At 35.4% G+C, this 18,951-nt stretch overlaps 1 protein-coding gene across 1 annotated transcript in view; it reads left to right on the forward strand.

Moving 5' to 3' along the window:
• Positions 1-18,951, forward strand: part of dock3 (dedicator of cytokinesis 3) — a 188,994-nt gene that overhangs the window by 123,231 nt on the left and 46,812 nt on the right. Inside the window, exons 8-12 of the mRNA XM_081385563.1 lie at positions 1,190-1,231; positions 1,531-1,682; positions 14,266-14,347; positions 14,436-14,496; positions 15,852-15,999. Coding sequence (XP_081241689.1) covers positions 1,190-1,231; positions 1,531-1,682; positions 14,266-14,347; positions 14,436-14,496; positions 15,852-15,999 — 485 coding nt within the window. The remainder of the gene's footprint in view (positions 1-1,189; positions 1,232-1,530; positions 1,683-14,265; positions 14,348-14,435; positions 14,497-15,851; positions 16,000-18,951) is intronic.

The following is an 18,951-nucleotide window of genomic DNA, read 5'->3' on the forward strand; positions in this document are numbered from 1 at the left end:
CAGGAAGGCACAATCTATTTAATCTCCTTACGCTAGCATGTTTTGCATACCTTCATTCCCACCATGCATTCACCAGTGGGGGGTTGTGTTGAATGCTGTGTAATTTATTCTAAACGCTGTCAAAAGCACTGGAGAGAAAGATGCAAGCTAAGAAATACAGACTCATAAGTCACCCAGGCTCCCGGGCAAGATGTGTGCATGTGTGCGTTTCACCATGTGATTATGAGCATGTGTTTTCAGCTTGGGTTTGTGCTGATGATGCCTTTGTGAATATGATTAATCTATATGTAGATATTGCTCTGTACATCTATATAGTCTTGTGGGGAAAAACATTCAAATCCTTAAGCAAGTGTCTTGTTTACTCAATTGACTGTTCGCAAAGACCCGCCCCCTTTAGTTACTGTTGCTATGTCCGACAAGCCACGCCTCTCTCACGACACACCATGTTCTCACGCAGTGAAACATGACAACGCACTGACAGACAGGACAGACCAGATTACTTTTGATATGAAACAGAGTCTCATCTTTCAAATGTGGTCATTTTTTAAAGAAATTGAAACAATAAATACCGTTTTGTGGCTCTTTAATGTGTCTGACAGATCGCTGTAGAGCCTCAGTTAAATCTCTTCCTTCTAGTTAATTTATAGCATCAAATAAACATGAATGAACATCAGAAGGAATGTTGTTTTAACCGCGGAAAGACGTCAGTACACTCAGTTTTTCAAGTTCAAATCCTCCAACGTTAATCTACTAACTCTCCTGATTGCTTTGTCGGACAAAAATGGCGGATTCGGCGGATGGCGGACTATGATTGGTCAGATCGCCTGTCAATCAAACTCCCCGCGAAGGGTCAATTGCAGTTGAAAGATGACATTTTGTTCCCTTTGACATGTCAATCTCAAAGCAACTCCTAAATAATCATTTTAATGGGAAATTTGTTTACGTTTGACGAGTATTTAAGAGGTTTCAGTGCAAGCAAGTGTACAGAAAACACTTAGTTTGCACATTATGTTTCATTTTGAGTCACATTCATTATAATAGACAGTTTTTTGTTTTGTTTTAATGATGTCAGTTCCTATTATACAGGCACTGAGTCAGTGTGTCTAACTGCAGTCAGCATGCTTTGTCCAGTATACTGTAAATATCGTCTGGATTTAAGTTGTCTTTCTCTCTTTCTCTCGGTTGACAGCACCTGTCCAGCAGACACAGCGTCCAGCAAAGCACATCCCAGGTATATTTGTCATCCTCAGCACCATCCGAGGGCTTGTCACAAATGCTTAGAGTCGTTAACGTGCGCTGGACTTTTTGTAGGTCACGCTTCACCATGGGCTAAAATGTGACATGAAATGGTTTGTGGAGCTAAACACCTCGTTTTGGTCATGCTAAAAGACCTTTTACAGTCATGTATAAAGCACTAGTTCAAATGTAGGTCAGTAAAACAGGCCACAAGTTTGCAACACTGCTCTCTAAGCACTAATTTGTTACAATGTACAGCAAAATGTAAATGTGTTTTACAACCTGTGCTTTCAGGATGGTGGAAAACAAAGACACGGGGATTCGTGTCGAATGCCCGTGCCGCACCATCTCTTTGTCAACCTAAAGAGCTTCACGTACAACACCATCGGCGAGGACACAGACATCTTCTTCTCTCTGTATGACCTGAGAGAGGGCAAGCAAATCAGGTGGGAAATATGTCATTACAAGTTTGTTTGTGAATTCAAAGGTAGTATCCTTCCACCACTCCAACTTTTACAATGAAGAGGCTTACATTTGAAATTATTCACAAGGAACTGTGAAAAACAGGACATGAGGTTTAAAGTAAGCCATCGTTTTTAAAGTTTCAAGGTTTAAGAAATGAAAGCTTGCGCAAATACCGCCTACATTGGCCACTTTTTTTTACACACTCATTCAAAATGGCACACAGAACTGTCTTTCTGTGAAAGCGCCGAAAGACGAGATAAGGACAAGAGACTTTGATGAAGTATTCATGTAAAAGATCTCTTCGCTTCAGCTATGTTCTAAGACATCTCAAGTCGTAGTGTTTTCAAGGTAGAGGATGGCCTAACTAACTCTCTCTGTCCAAGATGAACTTATCAGCTGAATATAACAGTTTCAAATGGATTTTACAGACAGATTTTGCTCAGCATAATGTGCTTGTACATTCATATTTTTTCTCCAATAGTGTACCTATAGGTAAAATTCACTGCAGTTTCCAGCTGAAACAAACACTAGTGGCTGTAAAGCACCACAACTTTTATTCCTTTACCCACAAATTATGAGTACCGGGGCAGAATATAGTTTGTTGACTTTTCTGACTTAGTAAACTTGCTTGGTAGCTCACCTGGTACCATGCGAGTCATGATAAAAGAGCTCAAAGACGTTTTTGGGATTCTTCGAAAATGACTCGTTAGACACCCCAGTCTGCAGGACTTGCCGAACAACAGTGAGTGCAAAAGAGGGCAAACCCACTAACCTGTTCACCCACCTCCATTATCCTGCAGATTTGGCCACTCTACAGAAAGTAAGTTGCCATAATTTTGCTAGTCCTGAAACGGGAAATGTCACATTAACCTGTAAACTGCTGACGTCCCCCTGGGCTTTTTGTGCTCATTCGCATAAAAACTTATGGATTATTAAACTCTCACATGTAATTTAGTTTTCATTCATACTCAACACCGGAGGGCGCCCTCCACAGAAAATCTGCAAGTGAGACTCATAGGATTAATAAAACTTATGACGTTCCAGGAAATCCCTAATATGGACAAAGACATCTAGCTATCGCTGTAGCTTAACGGCCCACAGAAGGGCCTTGGAACGCACAGCTTTGTTTGATGCTTTGATATAATATCCACTGAAACAGGGACGTATTGAATGGCTCCTCCCCCTTTTCAAATAGCCAATAGCGTTTCGTTTCCCTCACAGACTGCAATTCGTACTTGACAGCACCATGGAAGCGAATTCGAGCACTGATGATACATTGGATTCAATAGTAGAGGTGTGAATAAATTCTAGCCATTTCATTCTTAACCAACGTTGGAAACAGTTGGAAAATGTAATAAAACTCGAGCATTTGAGCAACCGAACACACATCTCCAACCCATAGTGCTCTGTGACACGTCAACGGTCGTTTCGGCCAGGTGGTGTTTATAGCATAGGGGGCGGAGCTTTAGATTCTAGATAGCATTTGATTGGACAGAAGATGTAATGAGACAGCCTGATTTCACGGCAATTCGTACGAATTCTACGAGGCGGCTAATTCGTACGAATTCATACGACCTCACTCGTACGAATTAGTAAGATTTTTGCTAAATCGTACATATTTTACGAATTGCCTAATTCGTATGAATTCATACGAATGACCTACCCCTGACCCCGCCCCTAAACCTACCCATCACGTGGGTTTAGACAAATCATACAAATTCGTACGAGTTAGGGTTAGGGTTAGGGTTAGGGTTACGAATTCGTACGAATTGGTCGTGAGATAGCGTTGGATGAGAACCTGAAGTCTGCGTGATCCATTTGAGCGGAAGTTGGAGTCTTTATGTTTTGAATGCTTATATCTTCTAAAGGCAAATTTTGTCATTGTTTTGGAACACACCAGCTTATCCATAACCTTAAGGCTAATATATTCATACTAAAAGCTAAAAACTAACATTTTTGATTTCAGGGTTTTCCTTTAAAGGAAAATCAAAAAATCTAAAATTTTTGTAAATGACTTTAAAGTCATTTTGACTGATTAAATTTACTCACCATTGCGACAGTATATGGTTTATCTGTGTTCTTCAAGCCATCTAAGGCATTTTCATAAGGATAATGTATATTTATGTTGTATGTATGTTCTATTTTGTCATGAAATGTGCAAGAAACAGTTCCATAATTTTGCTGAAATCTCCACACAGGCCCGTTTCTCCAACGAGCCTGGTTTACTTTTGTGTTTACGGATCGCGAGTCATGCGGCTTTTTGAGACTCGGGCTCCTTTAACTTTTCTGACAAGTGAGCAAAACTTAAGGAACTCGATACAAGTTGGCAAGAAAAAAAAAACAAACAAAAAAAAGCGCTTGTCAGGAACAGGAAGAGGGATTGATTTCCAGCGAATGAGCTGGAAACACCCTTGAGGGAAGTCCAGTTTCAGTGGCTGGAATAAACTGAGACTCTTCTTCTATTATAACAGAAGCTTGTTTTGCTTTTCCTACGTGGTTTCGTCGTGCCAACCTTAAGAGAAATAAGGCCACAGAACAATTTCTCCAATGGGGGTGTTTAAAAAGTAATTCATGCACCTCATTAATTAAATTAGAGAGGCCGCTAAAGAAGATCGCTTTGAAACGATGTTTCTGCTTGAAGCAGCATATCAATAAGGTCATGTTTTACTCTTTCATTCTTCTGAATGCAGAAAGAAACAACAACACAACCGTTAATTAGGATGGTCAGACCCGCACAGTATTACTCAGCTTTACCATTTTTTTGGGCTCACCTGAAAGAGTCATGTTGCGTCATCATCCCTGAAAACACCACGGGTTATCATGGCTGTATGTGATTTCGGAGCCTTGATCTGCAGAAAGCGCTAGAACGTTGCTCGTGTTCGTCCCGAGGGAGAGCGCTCTCATGAGAGACCCCATGCTGAGGAGGCAGAACCATTTCTTTTCCAGCGTTCTCATCCCTTATTCCCTCTGAGAGCTTTTGGCCGAGTCTAGACGGCAGGTTTTTGAGCGAGTTAAGCTTTCGCTTTTTATCATTCTTTCCCACTGCAGATCTTTACATCCCTAACAAAACCCACAAATCAATGCAGTGCTTTTTGAGGTTAAACATGCTTCGTTTTCACCATTTCTATTTCATTTTAAAATCGACGTAAAATCCAAATGGTCTTATCCAAATAAATAAAATGTAAGCTGATCCCCCCCCCCCCATATATTTCATAACTTGCTCCGCCTATTTAAATTTCAATTAAATTTCAAAAAATGATTTAACGTTTTCTCATTCAATTTCTTATTCAGTTTTTCTCGGAAAACCTTGTTACATAATATATTGTTTAAACTTTTTTGGACTTTTTTTCTATATTTAATTATTTATACTTTTTTTTGCAGTAAATGGTTAATGTACATATAATATAGGGCTGTAAAACGATTAATCGCGATTAATCACGTCCAAAATAACGTTTGTGTTTACATAATATATGTGTGTGTACTGTGTATAATTATTTCTTTAAGAACTGTGACATGATGTTTTAATTGCTAACTCATCCCTGTAATTATTAAAATGATTAATAATATCACAGGTTATAAGTTTCACTAATAGAGATTTCAAATCTTGAAAAACACGATGAAATTCGTCACGTTATATAAATGGCAACAGTCGAGGAAAGCTGGCCAAGTGATTCTTCACACAGCACCCACAGAGCTGTCTCTCTCTCTCTCTCTCTCTCTCTCTCTCTCTCTCTCTCTCTCTCTCTCTCTCTCTCTCTCTCTCTCTCTCTCTCTCTCTCTCTCTCTCTCTCTCTCTCTCTCTCTCTCTCTCTCTCTCTCTCTCTCTCTCTCTCTCTCCACCCACTCCTCATGGTTTTGACAGGCTGCTAATGGTGCCTCTGCCTCCCTCTCAAAAGCTGTCTGACCCTGGAGTGGGCCACAAGCTCGGTCCAAAATTATATCATGCCTGGTCAAGCCTGAAAAGAGAAACGTACTGTACACAACTGTTTTTTATTTTGTTAGTTGCAAGAACTTTCCAGATGATTGAAGTTTTGTAAAACACCATTTGCAAACCAATTTATTCTGTAACGGCACATATTTGATATTGACTTTATGCAATATGTTTGTCCCCTAATAATGTGTGTGTGTGTTTGTGTGTGTGTGTGTGTGTGTGTGTGTGTGTGTGTGTGTGTGTGTGTGTGTCTCTGGGAGCTAGCAGTTACATCCATATACCGGCGCTGCAAATATTTCATGGTGTTTTGGGTTGCACCACATAGCTTAGACAAAAAAGTGGAAAATAGAAAATAATAATAAAATATAACTTCATTATTAAATAATAATAGAATCAACAAATAATAATTATAAAATTGTTGTTGTTGCTGCTGCTGTTTAAAAGGAAAATAAAATATAACAAAATAAATTGATAAAATATTTCTAATAAAATTTGTATAGTAAAAATTAAATAGAACACAATGTTGTTGTTGTTGTTGTTGTTATTTTGTTAAAATAATTCATACACCTCTTTAATTAAATTAGTAGAAAATTATTTAATTTCTGTTGTTTAGAAAGAAAGTATTAGTCTAATATAATGGAACATGAAGAAATAAGGAATGGTATTATCATTATTATGAAATAAATTATAATAAATTGAACGAAAAAAATTACAATAAAATAATATTTAAAATAAAATGTTTTATGATATTTAAAAAAACAGTGTTGTTGTTCTTAGATTTTCAAACTATTCATACACCTCATTGATTAAATTATTATATTTACAATTATTATTATATACAATTATTTTTGAACAACAACAATTATTATTGTCGTTGTTAAAAACAATAAATAATAATTTTAAAATAATAAAATGTAAATAAATAAAATAAAGAACAATAAAATAAAATATTGTTGATAATAATTAAATGAAACACATTATTATTATTAAATATAATAAAATAAAATATTTAACAAAAAATAATTACACATTTTAAAATATAATATAATAAAAAATAAAAAAAACTGTTTTATTATTTATCTACAATAATAATAATGAGTATTGTTGTTGTTAAAAAACTAAAAATAATTATTATTATAAAATGTATTATTATTATTATTATTATTAATTTGTTGTTGTTGCTGTCATTGAAAAAATAAACTATATTAGTAATTGTACAGGTATTTGTCTTGCCGAGTCTTTGACTAACTTGTAGCTTTTGCTCTTTCTTAGATTGTTTTTTTCATAAATATTCACATTAAGTTAATAATAATGCAAATAAATGCAATTAAATTATGCGTCTCAGATTTTGCCAAAAGGTTTGATGTCCAGGTATGTTGCTTTCTCTGATCTGTCGATGCGTTCGGTGTTGCAGGAACAGACCGGACTGACTCGGTTCCTTGATATGCGTTTAAAAGAAAGCTTTCAGAAACTGATGATCCTCTAGTTTGGAAGTGACACAAGTTTTCCATCAAAGCACCACCAACTCTTAGTTTCAAAATAGATGCTGCCAGTCACTATCTGCCATTATCTCACAAAATATTCATGTTCTTTTCGTGATTGATTAAAATGCACGACAGCTGCTTGTCTCTATTCAAACGCAGATTAATTATTCAGCTTTGAAGGTGCCTTTAATATTTGAACTTATTAATTGCATTTTTCCAGCGATCCCCAGCAGTTCATTTCATGTTCAGAAGCCCTTGTGCGTTTCTTTAACTCAAATCCACTCTCTAAACATGTTTCATAAGGATCATACGGCAACCTGAAAGCCTATGAGCCTTTACACACTGTTATTACCGTGTGCGGCATGAGCTCGCAGTCGCTACACAATAGGCTTTAAACAATCGCTGGGAAATAATAGCGCTGCTGATGTTATAGAAGAGTTTAATGAATACGTGTCACTGCTGCCAGAGGACAATAGCGTCTCCGTCGGGGAAGTGGGTCGGCGCCTTCCAGCGTCGTGATTGGTTGTCCTGGGCAGAGCCGTTCCCTCGGAGCGAGCGCACGTCAATGTGAACATGTGTCGTCACACTCATTTATGTGCACATACATGCCAGATCAGAAATTCATGTCTGTGTCAAATTGCACAGATTCCATAAACAACTGATTTGCAAGGTATAATATAATATAATATAATATAATATAATATAATATAATATAATATAATATAATATAATATAATATAATATAATATAATATTTGTTTACAAAATTAATTAGCAAGCTTTTTGTAATGAATTTTGTGTTGTAAAAATAAATAGGTTCAAATCAGTTTTATTTGATGTATTCATTTATTTTTATAAATAATAAATAAACATTGCTTTATGGGTTGTAAAAACTAAAAAAAAAATGAAACATTTATTCATTCATTCATTCATTCAATCAATCAATAAATATTAGTTTTAAAAATAAGTAAAATTAGATACATTTTTAAAAAAATAAGCTAGTTAGTTATTTACAATATTTAGAATTATCAAGGTTTTTTATATAATAGCAATTGGCGAAAAAAAATATTTATTTATTTATTTATTCATTAATTATTTCAATTAAAGTACAATTAAATAAATTAAAAATATTTATTTAGCTAGTTTAGGAATTAGGAAGGTTTATGTAATGAGATATTGGTTGTAAAACAAACAAAAAAGTTATTTATTTATTTATCTATTTTGTGTCTTGTTGTAAAACTAAGTACAATAAATTTACTTTTTTAAAGGTAGGTTAGTCAGTTTATTATTATTATTATTATTATTATTTTTTTTTTTTTTTGGTTCAAACTCAATAATGGTCAATCAATAATAGAAGTGGTCTAAATATTAAAACATGAAAATATGTATTTTCAGTGGAAGTTCAAAAAATGTTCGTCCAATCATTGCATTCGGTCCGCATACAATGTCCCACCTGTAGACAGACGTCAGTCACAGAGCGCCGCAAACAAACAGCAGCCGCATGTTACAGTTCCTCCTCAACCAAAACAAGCTTAAGTTAAGCTTAAAGTTTTTAGTTAAGGCTTGTTCACACCAAGGACGATAGTTCTAAAAATCTTTCCCAATAGCAGAGTTCGCACCAGAACTATAACGATAATGATATAGAGAAACGACATTGTTGGGATCACTTTCTGAAAGATTTTTTTCCAGCTGTTGAACGATAAAACACTGACAGCCAATCAGAATCCATACTAATTTAAGGGCTAGCGCATTTAAAACGGCAGACGACATTGCGGAGAAGTTAATCGCTGAGATCCAGAAAAATCCAAGCCCCTTTTCAAGAAAATGGATATGGAAAACAATTGTTCATACCCTCGGAATAAATGGTGAGAAGTATTTAGTATCCAGCACTCGTTTCGACAACATTGTCTTGCTTCCTATGAAGTTGCGGTGAACAGACTAGCCGTTGTTCTTATTCCACTATATTGAATACATCAACTAAATTCACCTCTTAGATTATTAGATTGATTACTCTAGCTTTAAGGTCCTTGCACACTGATTCCGAAATTTTCTTATGTTTTTTTTCATATTCGTGATTCGGTGGCTCTTAATTGTCAAAACACCATTCAAAATGCTTGCTACGGATGCGAAAAATGCAGAAAATCGAACCTGATCCGAATGATTTTATGACGGACAAAAGTTTCGGAGGCAGTGTGCAAGCGTCATTTACATAACGTGAGGTCATATTTATTTTTTAACGTGCGAAAATTTCAGATGCGAATTTCGGACTCGGTGTGCAAGGGCCTTTACTCAAAACATAGCACGCTGAGGACATCTGCTGGTTAAAGCCGTGTAAATGCAACAAGAAAAGCAAAAACATGTTCAATGACACACTTTGAAACGTCTGCGTGCGAGCTTACAATAAACAGACCGTTATCGTTCGTTGGTGTGGACGCAAATATGATTATCGCTATAGTTATTGCTATAGTTATCGTTCTTGTTGTGAACGGTCCTTTATGCTGAGTTCTACCCGGAGTTGTTCACGTCCTCAGACTCGGATTTATGCGTTTCTGCGTCAACACTATCAATCAACCCCAAAATTAATCTGCAGCAGTCAGGTGGTACAAACAAGAGCTCTGTACGTTGTTTACGTTCTTTATTATTGTAATGTAATGTGCTTTGAGATTATTGCAAAGTGTGGCTTTGAAGACGCTCTGAAAGGTGGGGGGATATTATACTTTTAAAGCTAGCTTGCTAATGCTAGCCTCTCCAAAATTGCCTACTCTACCTTTAAATAAGTGTTGTATAGTGTGGCTAGATTCATGTATATCTGGCTAGACTGAGACTGTGTTCCTGAATTCATTTATTTCTGTTTTCTACATCAGTAATTCCAGTGCCTAAACTTCACATTGGTCATTTTAGCTGCATGAATAACAAAACAGCAGTGCAAATTTTGAATAAATTTAAATGAGTCACTGTGATTTTACATGCTTTCACACTACTCCTTCACCTCTTTTAAACTCAGCCTTTAGACTATAGAATTTAACATACATATTATAGATGTAATGACAAAAATGCATGTTCCCTCCCAAAGCCTGTATCCCGACCTAGAAACCGAAGACTTAATTCCTGTGCTAACAGCAGAAGTAGCATGGAGATATTTTGATCTGAGTTTTCCTCTTGATGTGTGTGTTTGATATGCATGATGACTGGTTCCTGTGGATCGGATGTGGCAAGTGGAGAATTCTCAGCAAGGAGAACTGGCTCGAAATCATCTAATTTAGATCTCAAAAATAACATTCAGAGTTTGCTGGCACTCACACAGTCATTAGGGCTTCACTTAATTTTCCAATGATGCCATTGCGCCAGCACTTCAGTATTTCACTGCGTGGAGAATAGATGAACATTTGAACATCAAATAGACACAAAATGTTTATTTGATGTGTAGAATGCTTAGTTCGCCCCAAAAATGGAAATCCTGCAATTATTTACTCACCCTCATGTTGTTCAAGCTCTAATTTGTCTTGCTTTCTTCCTTGGAACTCAAGAGGAGAGATTGTTCATGCTGATTTTTTTTTTCCTTAAAATGAAGAAATTAATGATCATTTTATTAATTCAGAATTAAAAATGTAAATTCATCATTTTATTCATTATACAAAAGGAGATATGTAGCAGAATGTTCAAGCTCTTTTCCATTAAATGAATGAATTAATTATCAATTCATTCATTCAAAACATATATAAGTGAATAAACCACTTTGTTTGATTGTGTAAATGTTTATGTATTTATATATAAATTTATTATTAGAGTAACTGTGTAGAGTTGTACAAAGTAGCCGAAATTAAAAAAGCAATTAACAATTTATTAATTTGAAATAAACATGTAAATAAACTAATTTATCTGATTTAATGTAATAATAATTATATATTTTAATGAATGTATTTACATTTTTTAGATATATATTTATCCATCCATCCATTATTATTATGAAACGTTATTATTAATGAGGTTATGAACATCACTAAAGTGACTCCAATTAAAAAGAAAATATTATCAATGTAATATTAAAAAAGAAACGTAAATAAGCCATTTATTCGATTTGATTTAAAATAGATAGATAGATAGATAGATAGATAGATAGATAGATAGATAGATAGATAGATAGATAGATAGATAGATAGATAGATAGATAGATAGATAGATAGATAGATAGATAGATAGATAGATAGATAGATAGATAGATAGATAGGCATCTCTCTGCTGCCACGGTCTCCATTAGTCTATGTGATCAGGAAGTGAGCTCAGTTTCCTATGATCTGATTACAGCGCAGTCGATTCACTTCATCCACTGGAAACACACTTTATTATCATCCTCAGTGTATTCCCACGTATTATTCCCTGTACGGCTCCACTGTGCAGCTTCTGGAATTGATATTGAATACAGATGTATTGTCATAAGCAGCCACAAGCACTCCATTATATTACAGTTTTTCTCGATTGCTTAAACACATTTCTTGAAACTATGACTCGTATTCTCAAAACTCTAAACACAAATCCATAACGTCTCACCCAGTTCCCCAAACATCCTATTTTCAGGTCAAAATGAAGCTCTACACTCAAAACCATTCACTCTTGCTGAAAAGCCAAACTTTGCCCTCAGACAGGACACACAATCCCTCAAAATCACACACACTACAACATAGTCTAACACACTGGTGCAATAAATTCAAAACAACATTTCCAAAACTGGTAAGTTATGTTGCTTGTGGTTACCCCCATCACAAACCTTTTCACATGATGAACACAAAAGAGACATTTTTATTCATACACAGAAAACACACACACACAAAAACATTTTTTTTCCTGTTTTACTCTTTTTTTTTTTTCTCTCTCCTCAATTTTTTTTTATTTTTATATTTACTTACAGTAATATGTGTGTGACTAACATATGACAGTAAAAGAGCACACAAACCATATTCTTATATGGAATTCAAATTGTATTGGAATGGTAAAGAGTGTTGGGACGTAACAGGAGGTGACAGGAGGGCCTCCACTCAAGTATACAATATGATGGATATGTCTAAGAATGTTCCACATATGGTTGAAATACCATCATTGGCCTAGAAAGATAACATTCTGGAGTCAATACTATAAAGGAGAAAGGAAGCCCTCCCTTCACTGACACACTCTGTGCCACGTGTGACTGTACGACTGCTGGCCTTTTCTTGCAAGAAAATACACCTCATCAAAGACTATTGGAAATGTTTGTCTCTTATTCAGTGATAGAATTTTGTTTGCCACCACACCTCCCTGAAGGTTCTCGAGGCGACGGTAAAGCGACTCAAATTTGGCCTTACTCGTAGCCGAGCCTCCCTCATAGTCATACCATTGATAAAGACATGGGCAACTAGAGTGGCTTGAATTTCATCTGAGACTGCTTGTCTTCTTGCCCTTGCCCTTCCTCCTCCTCATTCTTATCCCTCTTCCTTCATGTCTTTCTGGATCCATTGTTCCAAAACGCAATAAACTGATCTGGGCCCTTTTATATATCTATTGAAGGATCTGATTGATGTGTGTTAAATTTTGACTCTTAGTGTTTCCACTTGGGTAATTGTGTGCTAACTGAGCTGAAGCTGTGCTGACTTGAGTGATTTCTAAATGACAACATGGTCTAAGCAATGAGAAATGAAGGGATTTGTGTGTAGAGTTTTGTAAGTGACAGTTCAACAAATCTGACTCATGTGTCAAAACAGGGAATAGTGTTTATAGTTTAGTGAAATAGGTGTGCTTTTTGATAAATGGCGTTATGGTTTTGAAATTTTAGTTTTTTGAAGCAATCGAGAAAAAACTGTAAAACCTTTCATTTGTGTGTGAAAAATATTTAATAAAATAAAATAGTATAAGTTGTTAATTAGATAAAATGAAGGAACCAATTATCACTTCTTTAATTCAGAAATAAAAAGTAATGTGATTAAATGGACATATTTATATGTTTTAGAACTAGATAGATTAAATTCAGTTAAAACTTCATGTGTGAACTTTCCATTTTTTTATTTTATTTTTTTTATTTTTTGGTAAAAGCATAAAGAAAAGCAATTTAAATGTTGCATTTAAAAATATTTATGTATTGTTATATTCAGCTATATTTATAAACCTGACTTAAATAAGCAGTATTAAAAATGTCTGAATAATATATTGTCTAATTTATTGTCTATAATTGTCTAAGGTTTTTTATTATTGTGTTTGTTATATTTAACTAACCTTATATAAAAAAAATGACCAGTGTTATTTGTGACTATTTATTATTAAATACATTTTTAGCATGAATTAAATATTTAAGTACAGCTATTTATTTGTCAGTTTTTATACAGTTTTCAATTTGTCAGTTTTATTATTGACTTCATAAATTGATCATTGATTCAGCATAAAAATTCTGTTTTAAAAAATCATATTCATAAAAAATATATTTTTAATATTACTATTTAATTCTTTTTTTTTCAGATTTAGTGTTAGTTAGTTTTAGTTTTTATTTATTACCAGTTCATCATTTTAGTCCTTCAACTTAAACTTATTTCAGTTTATTGCCAAGGCAAAATGTCTCATTTTAATTAAGGTTTTCAACTAATATTTATATTTTATTCCATTTCAGCTTAATTTCAATTAACAGAAATGTTTTCAATAGTTTTAGTTTTTTGTTACAATAATTACCCTGATTAGTGACACAGAAATCACACATTTCCTCTTTTCACTCAGTTTACACATCACCGTTTTCAACTAAAAACAGAAAACTGTTTTATGCGTTCTGACCATAGATGTACACGACAGCGGTGATTTGGAAGCCTGAAAACACGAACTTTTTTAAAACAGGTGCAAGTTTTTTTTAAAACGTTACCGTTATCGTCTCTGTGTAAACTACAAAAATGTGCATCTGTGAAAACAGTGACATAATGCACATGTGTATTACGTGTTCAGTCTATAGGCGCGTAGTGTTTCTTTATCGCCACCTACTGGCCTGGCATAAATAATACAGCGTTTTTAGTCGTTTCCGCGGAAAAAACGGTTTAGATCCATTGCATTTACCTATATTTACCTACCCATTAGATGAATGTTTTAATGACAACTTGCTCACGTAAACCTTTATAGAATCAACTTGTTCTTTTTATTCTTCCAGTGAAAAGTTTATGGTAAAACTCAACAAAAATGGTGGCCCAAAAAACCCAGAGAAAGTTGACCGCCTCTGCGCACTCTTTACGGTAGGAACACATTTAATCAACAGCATTGTTATTGCTACAGCTAAATAATACATGCGTTCGCTGAATGGCTTCTCTCATTTTCTCGCAGGACCTAAGCAACAAGGACATGAAGAGAGATCTGTACATTGTGTCCCAGGTCATCAGGACGGGTGAGTGTCCCGTCTCATTTTGTGTCTTTCCCTTTCTCTCTCTTCCTCTATTTCCTTTATTTGGAGCCAAATGTTCCCAAGTTATCTCAAGGCACTGCATTTCTGCCAGCAATTGCATCTCTAGAGTAGTTACGTAAGTGTGGTTCCATTCCACTTTATAAAGGGACGAGCGATGCTGGAACAAGACCATCCCCCCCCAAAATGAGACGCTCGATGGCCATTTTAACCTCATTTGTGAGGATTCCGGAAACTTCCGTTGTCTTTGCATATTGCCACAATGAGGAGTGGAAGTGTTTGAAATTTGTTTGAATTAGTTGAATTAGTAGAGTAGTAAATGTGATCCAATTTCTGTCCATTTCAATTCATGAATAAATTGAATGATACATTTGCATAAAAAAAAGAAGACCCTGCATGGCACTGTTTTGTTCAAATATATTATTATATTGACAGACACGTATAAAAATGATTAAACAGTCTTAAAAATAGATGTCACAACATATATAGATGGAAATATCACTGTTTATTATTTATTATTAGGGCTGTCAAGCGATTACAATTTTTAATCTAATTAAATCGAGTCATTGAATCATCGGTTCACCCGATTCATTGCTCAAAATGCGGATTCATTCAGAAACGAAACAACGCTGTGTGTCGCACAATAGTTCTGCTCTGGCTTTACAGGTAATATTTTTATTGGCAAAATTTACCAAAAAAAGTCTTCAAATATAACACAATATTAATAATAATATTAATGATATTAACTATAAAATCATTCAGAAACAAAAACATCACTAGTTTGGAATGAGTGATATTCACATTATTTTTCCATAGCTAATTCATTAATTAATGCTTTGAACCGACAACCCGAATTATTATATTAACATTAATATAAAACTTTTTATTATTAAAAAGCCCTTTTGAATAATTCATATGTAAAATTAAAGGTGATTTATTGTTTTGTTGTTATATTTAGCTCGATTTTTAAATATTAGTTAAATAAACATTTTCCATGTTTTATGTTCCATGTAAATATCACTGTTTATTAACATGTATTGTTAAATTGGTGCATATAACATTATTAAATATCCATATAAATACAGTTTTTTAAATATATTCTGAATAACTTATTCGTCAAATTAAACATGATTTATCATTTTATTGTTATACTTAACATTAACTATAAATAGCCTTAGTAAAAAAATCTTGAAGAAAACATGCCATGATTATTTTAATTTAACCGTTTTTTAAGACATTTGTAATGTAAATTGTCATTTCCTACTGGACCAGATTTGTATAATTTATGCAGATGGTAGAATGTACATGTCTGACAGCGATGTATAATGCACTGTGTTCAGGACGGATGCTGTTAAACGACTCGAAGAAAGGACCCCCTCACGTCCAGTACCGCCGGCCGTATGGGTGCGCAGTGCTAGCCATGAGCGACGTCCTCCAAACCATCTCTGAACTCAAAGAGGAGAAAGACTTTGTGCTCAAAGTTTACACGTAAGCCTCTTCTGTGCACTTTAGAGCCATTTATCTGCTTGATTTATCAATTATATCAAACAGAAAGACTGGGGGAACCACGTTTATTATGAGCTACATTAAACCACGAATGAAAAATCGCTCGCTCGCCTTATTAATTCTACAGTTTTGACAAAACACTTGAGCACTGATGGATAAAAACCACTCAGGAATATATTAACTTCTCTGTTCCAAATAGAACTGAGAATTATTGTAGCCTCCACCATTTGAGATTTGCGAAGCTGAACGTTGTAAACACAAATTCATGTAAAATTGATGGACGCTATGCAGTGTGCGGATCAGAGGAACATATTTGCTTTACGACTGACAGGAGGTTTTCTCAAACTCGGATTTGTCATGGCATTTTGTTATTGATGTAAGATTTGCATGTCAGAACAGCTCTGTTCCAAACCGTAAGATGCTGCCTACCTAGACAGTGTGCAGCGTCGGCGCTGTGGTGGGGCATTCGAGGGCCGTGCCCCCCCTAGCGGTTATTGATGCCCCTCCTACCCATACTTGTCAACCCTCCTGTTTTTCCCGGGATTCTCCCATATTATACCTTACTATCCCGCTATCATCCCATTTAAATATTTCCCTGAATTTCTCCCGTATTTTTAATCTTTCTATAAAAATATTTTAAAAAAATCCCACTGGGCGCAAACCAGTTAAGCAGAAATCCCGCCCTGCAGCTTATTTCATTGGTTAAGGTTACAATGACGGGTAGTTTTAGGGATCAGTGTTTGGTGTATTCAAACAGCAGTTTGTTTGACAGGCGATCTGACCAATCATAGTAGATTAACATGAGGATTTGAACTTGAAAAACGGAGGGTAGGCAACAAACGTCTTTCCATGGTCAAAACAACATTCCTTTTTATATTCATTCATGTTTATTTGACGCTATAAATATAAATTAACTAGAAGGTAGAGATGGTTGGTTCACGAGCAGCTTTAACTGAGGCTCTACAGCGATCTGTCCGACACATTCAAGAGCCACAAAACGGTATTGTTTACTTTTCTTTAAAAAAATACCAAATTTGAAAGTTGAAGTGTTTGAAATTACCAAATGAGACTTTGTTTCATATCAAAAGCTGGTCTGTCCTGTCTGCCAGCGAGTTGTTAACGTTAGTGTCCTCTGAAGTTTGGGGAATAAAAAAAATTGCACGAAGAAGAACAGCAGAGATGGTATTGGAGACTATGTATGTAATGTAGTATGTATGTAATACAGAGATTATGTATTTATTTATGTTAATATCTGCGCAATTAATGTGTAGTAATATCTGCATTTGTGTATACTTGGCTGCCTGTAAGAAGATATGTAAGGGATCATGTAGAGCGAGGCGGTTGTATTACATGGCTACCAACAAAATAAATCAATAATTTGACACAAAATATTAATTTAAAAAGGAGTTTATTTATTTAAAAACTATTGTATTGCTTCCGCTAAAGAAAATAATCCGTTCCGTCTCTACGGTTAAGTCCTGCGTCCATAGCAACGCTCTGTTTTTCATGGCAATGGTGTGTTAACGTTATACTTAGCAGCGGCTGTTATCAAGAAATAACAGACCGCGTTATATATTAGAATTCAACCAAGCCATGTAATTGTAATGATAATAATAATAATAATTATAATAAACGTGTTTAGTTTTATATAGCATTTGTGCTGTGTTGGACTATGATGTCGCCACTGCGTCAAAATATTTGTCAAACGTCAGTGCCCCCCCGCCGATGACCCAATGCCCCTCCAGTAGATCTGCCCTAGCGCCGACTCTGCAGTGTGTTAAGGCGTCATAGGCATGCTTATGTCATGGAGGCTTTTTCGGAAGGTAGTCAAATTTAAGGGAAATAAACCATCAAACTTAGTGGAAAGTTCAAGAAAAATGGCAAACTATACTTATTTTATTCAATATAGGTACACAGTAGTTATATTTTATAGTAATATGTATAAATGTTGTATAGATTGTTGTGCTATTACCATAGCAACATGCTAACATCAACTATGCTAACATAAGGTTCACTCATTAGGTTTCATTTTGGATAGAATGCTTTTATATTTTGAATTTCATTACATTTTTACACTCGCCTAAAGGATTATTAGGAACACCTGTTCAATTTATCATTAATGCAATTATCTAATCAACCAATCACATGGCAGTTGCTTCAATGCATTTAGGGGTGTGGTCCTGGTCAAGACAATCTCCTGAAATCCAAACTGAATGTCAGAATGGGAAAGAAAGGTGATTTAAGCAATTTTGAAAGTGGCATGGTTGTTGGTGCCAGACGGGCCGGTCTGAGTATTTCACAATCTGCTCAGTTACTGGGATTTTCACGCACAACCATTTCTAGGGTTTACAAAGAATGGTGTGAAAAGGGAAAAACATCCAGTATGCGGCAGTCCTGTGGGCGAAAATGGCTTGTTGATGCTAGAGGTCAGAGGAGAATGGGCCGACTGATTCAAGCTGATAGAAGAGCAACTTTGACTGAAATAAGCACTCGTTACAACCGAGGTATGCAGCAAAGCTTTTGTGAAGCCACAACACGCACAACCTTGAGGCGGATGGGCTACAACAGCAGACGACCCCACCGGGTACCACTCATCTCCACTACAAATAGGAAAAAGAGGCTACAATTTGCACGAGCTCACCAAAATTGGACAGTTGAAGACTGGAAAAATGTCTCGATTTCTGTTAAAACATTCAGATGATAGAGTCAGAATTTGGACTTTCAGAATTTCTCAGAATTTCGTAAACAGAATGAGAACATGGATCCATCATGCCTTGTTACCACTGTGCAGGCTGGTGGTGGTGGTGTAATGGTGTGGGGGATGTTTTCTTGGCACACTTTAGGCCCCTTAGTGCCAATTGGGCATCGTTTAAATGCCACGGCCTACCTGAGCATTGTTTCTGACCATGTCCATCCCTTTATGACCACCATGTA

This window comes from Scardinius erythrophthalmus, assembly GCF_964197995.2.
Source record: "Scardinius erythrophthalmus genome assembly, chromosome: 14".
Lineage (NCBI taxonomy): Eukaryota > Metazoa > Chordata > Actinopteri > Cypriniformes > Leuciscidae > Scardinius > Scardinius erythrophthalmus.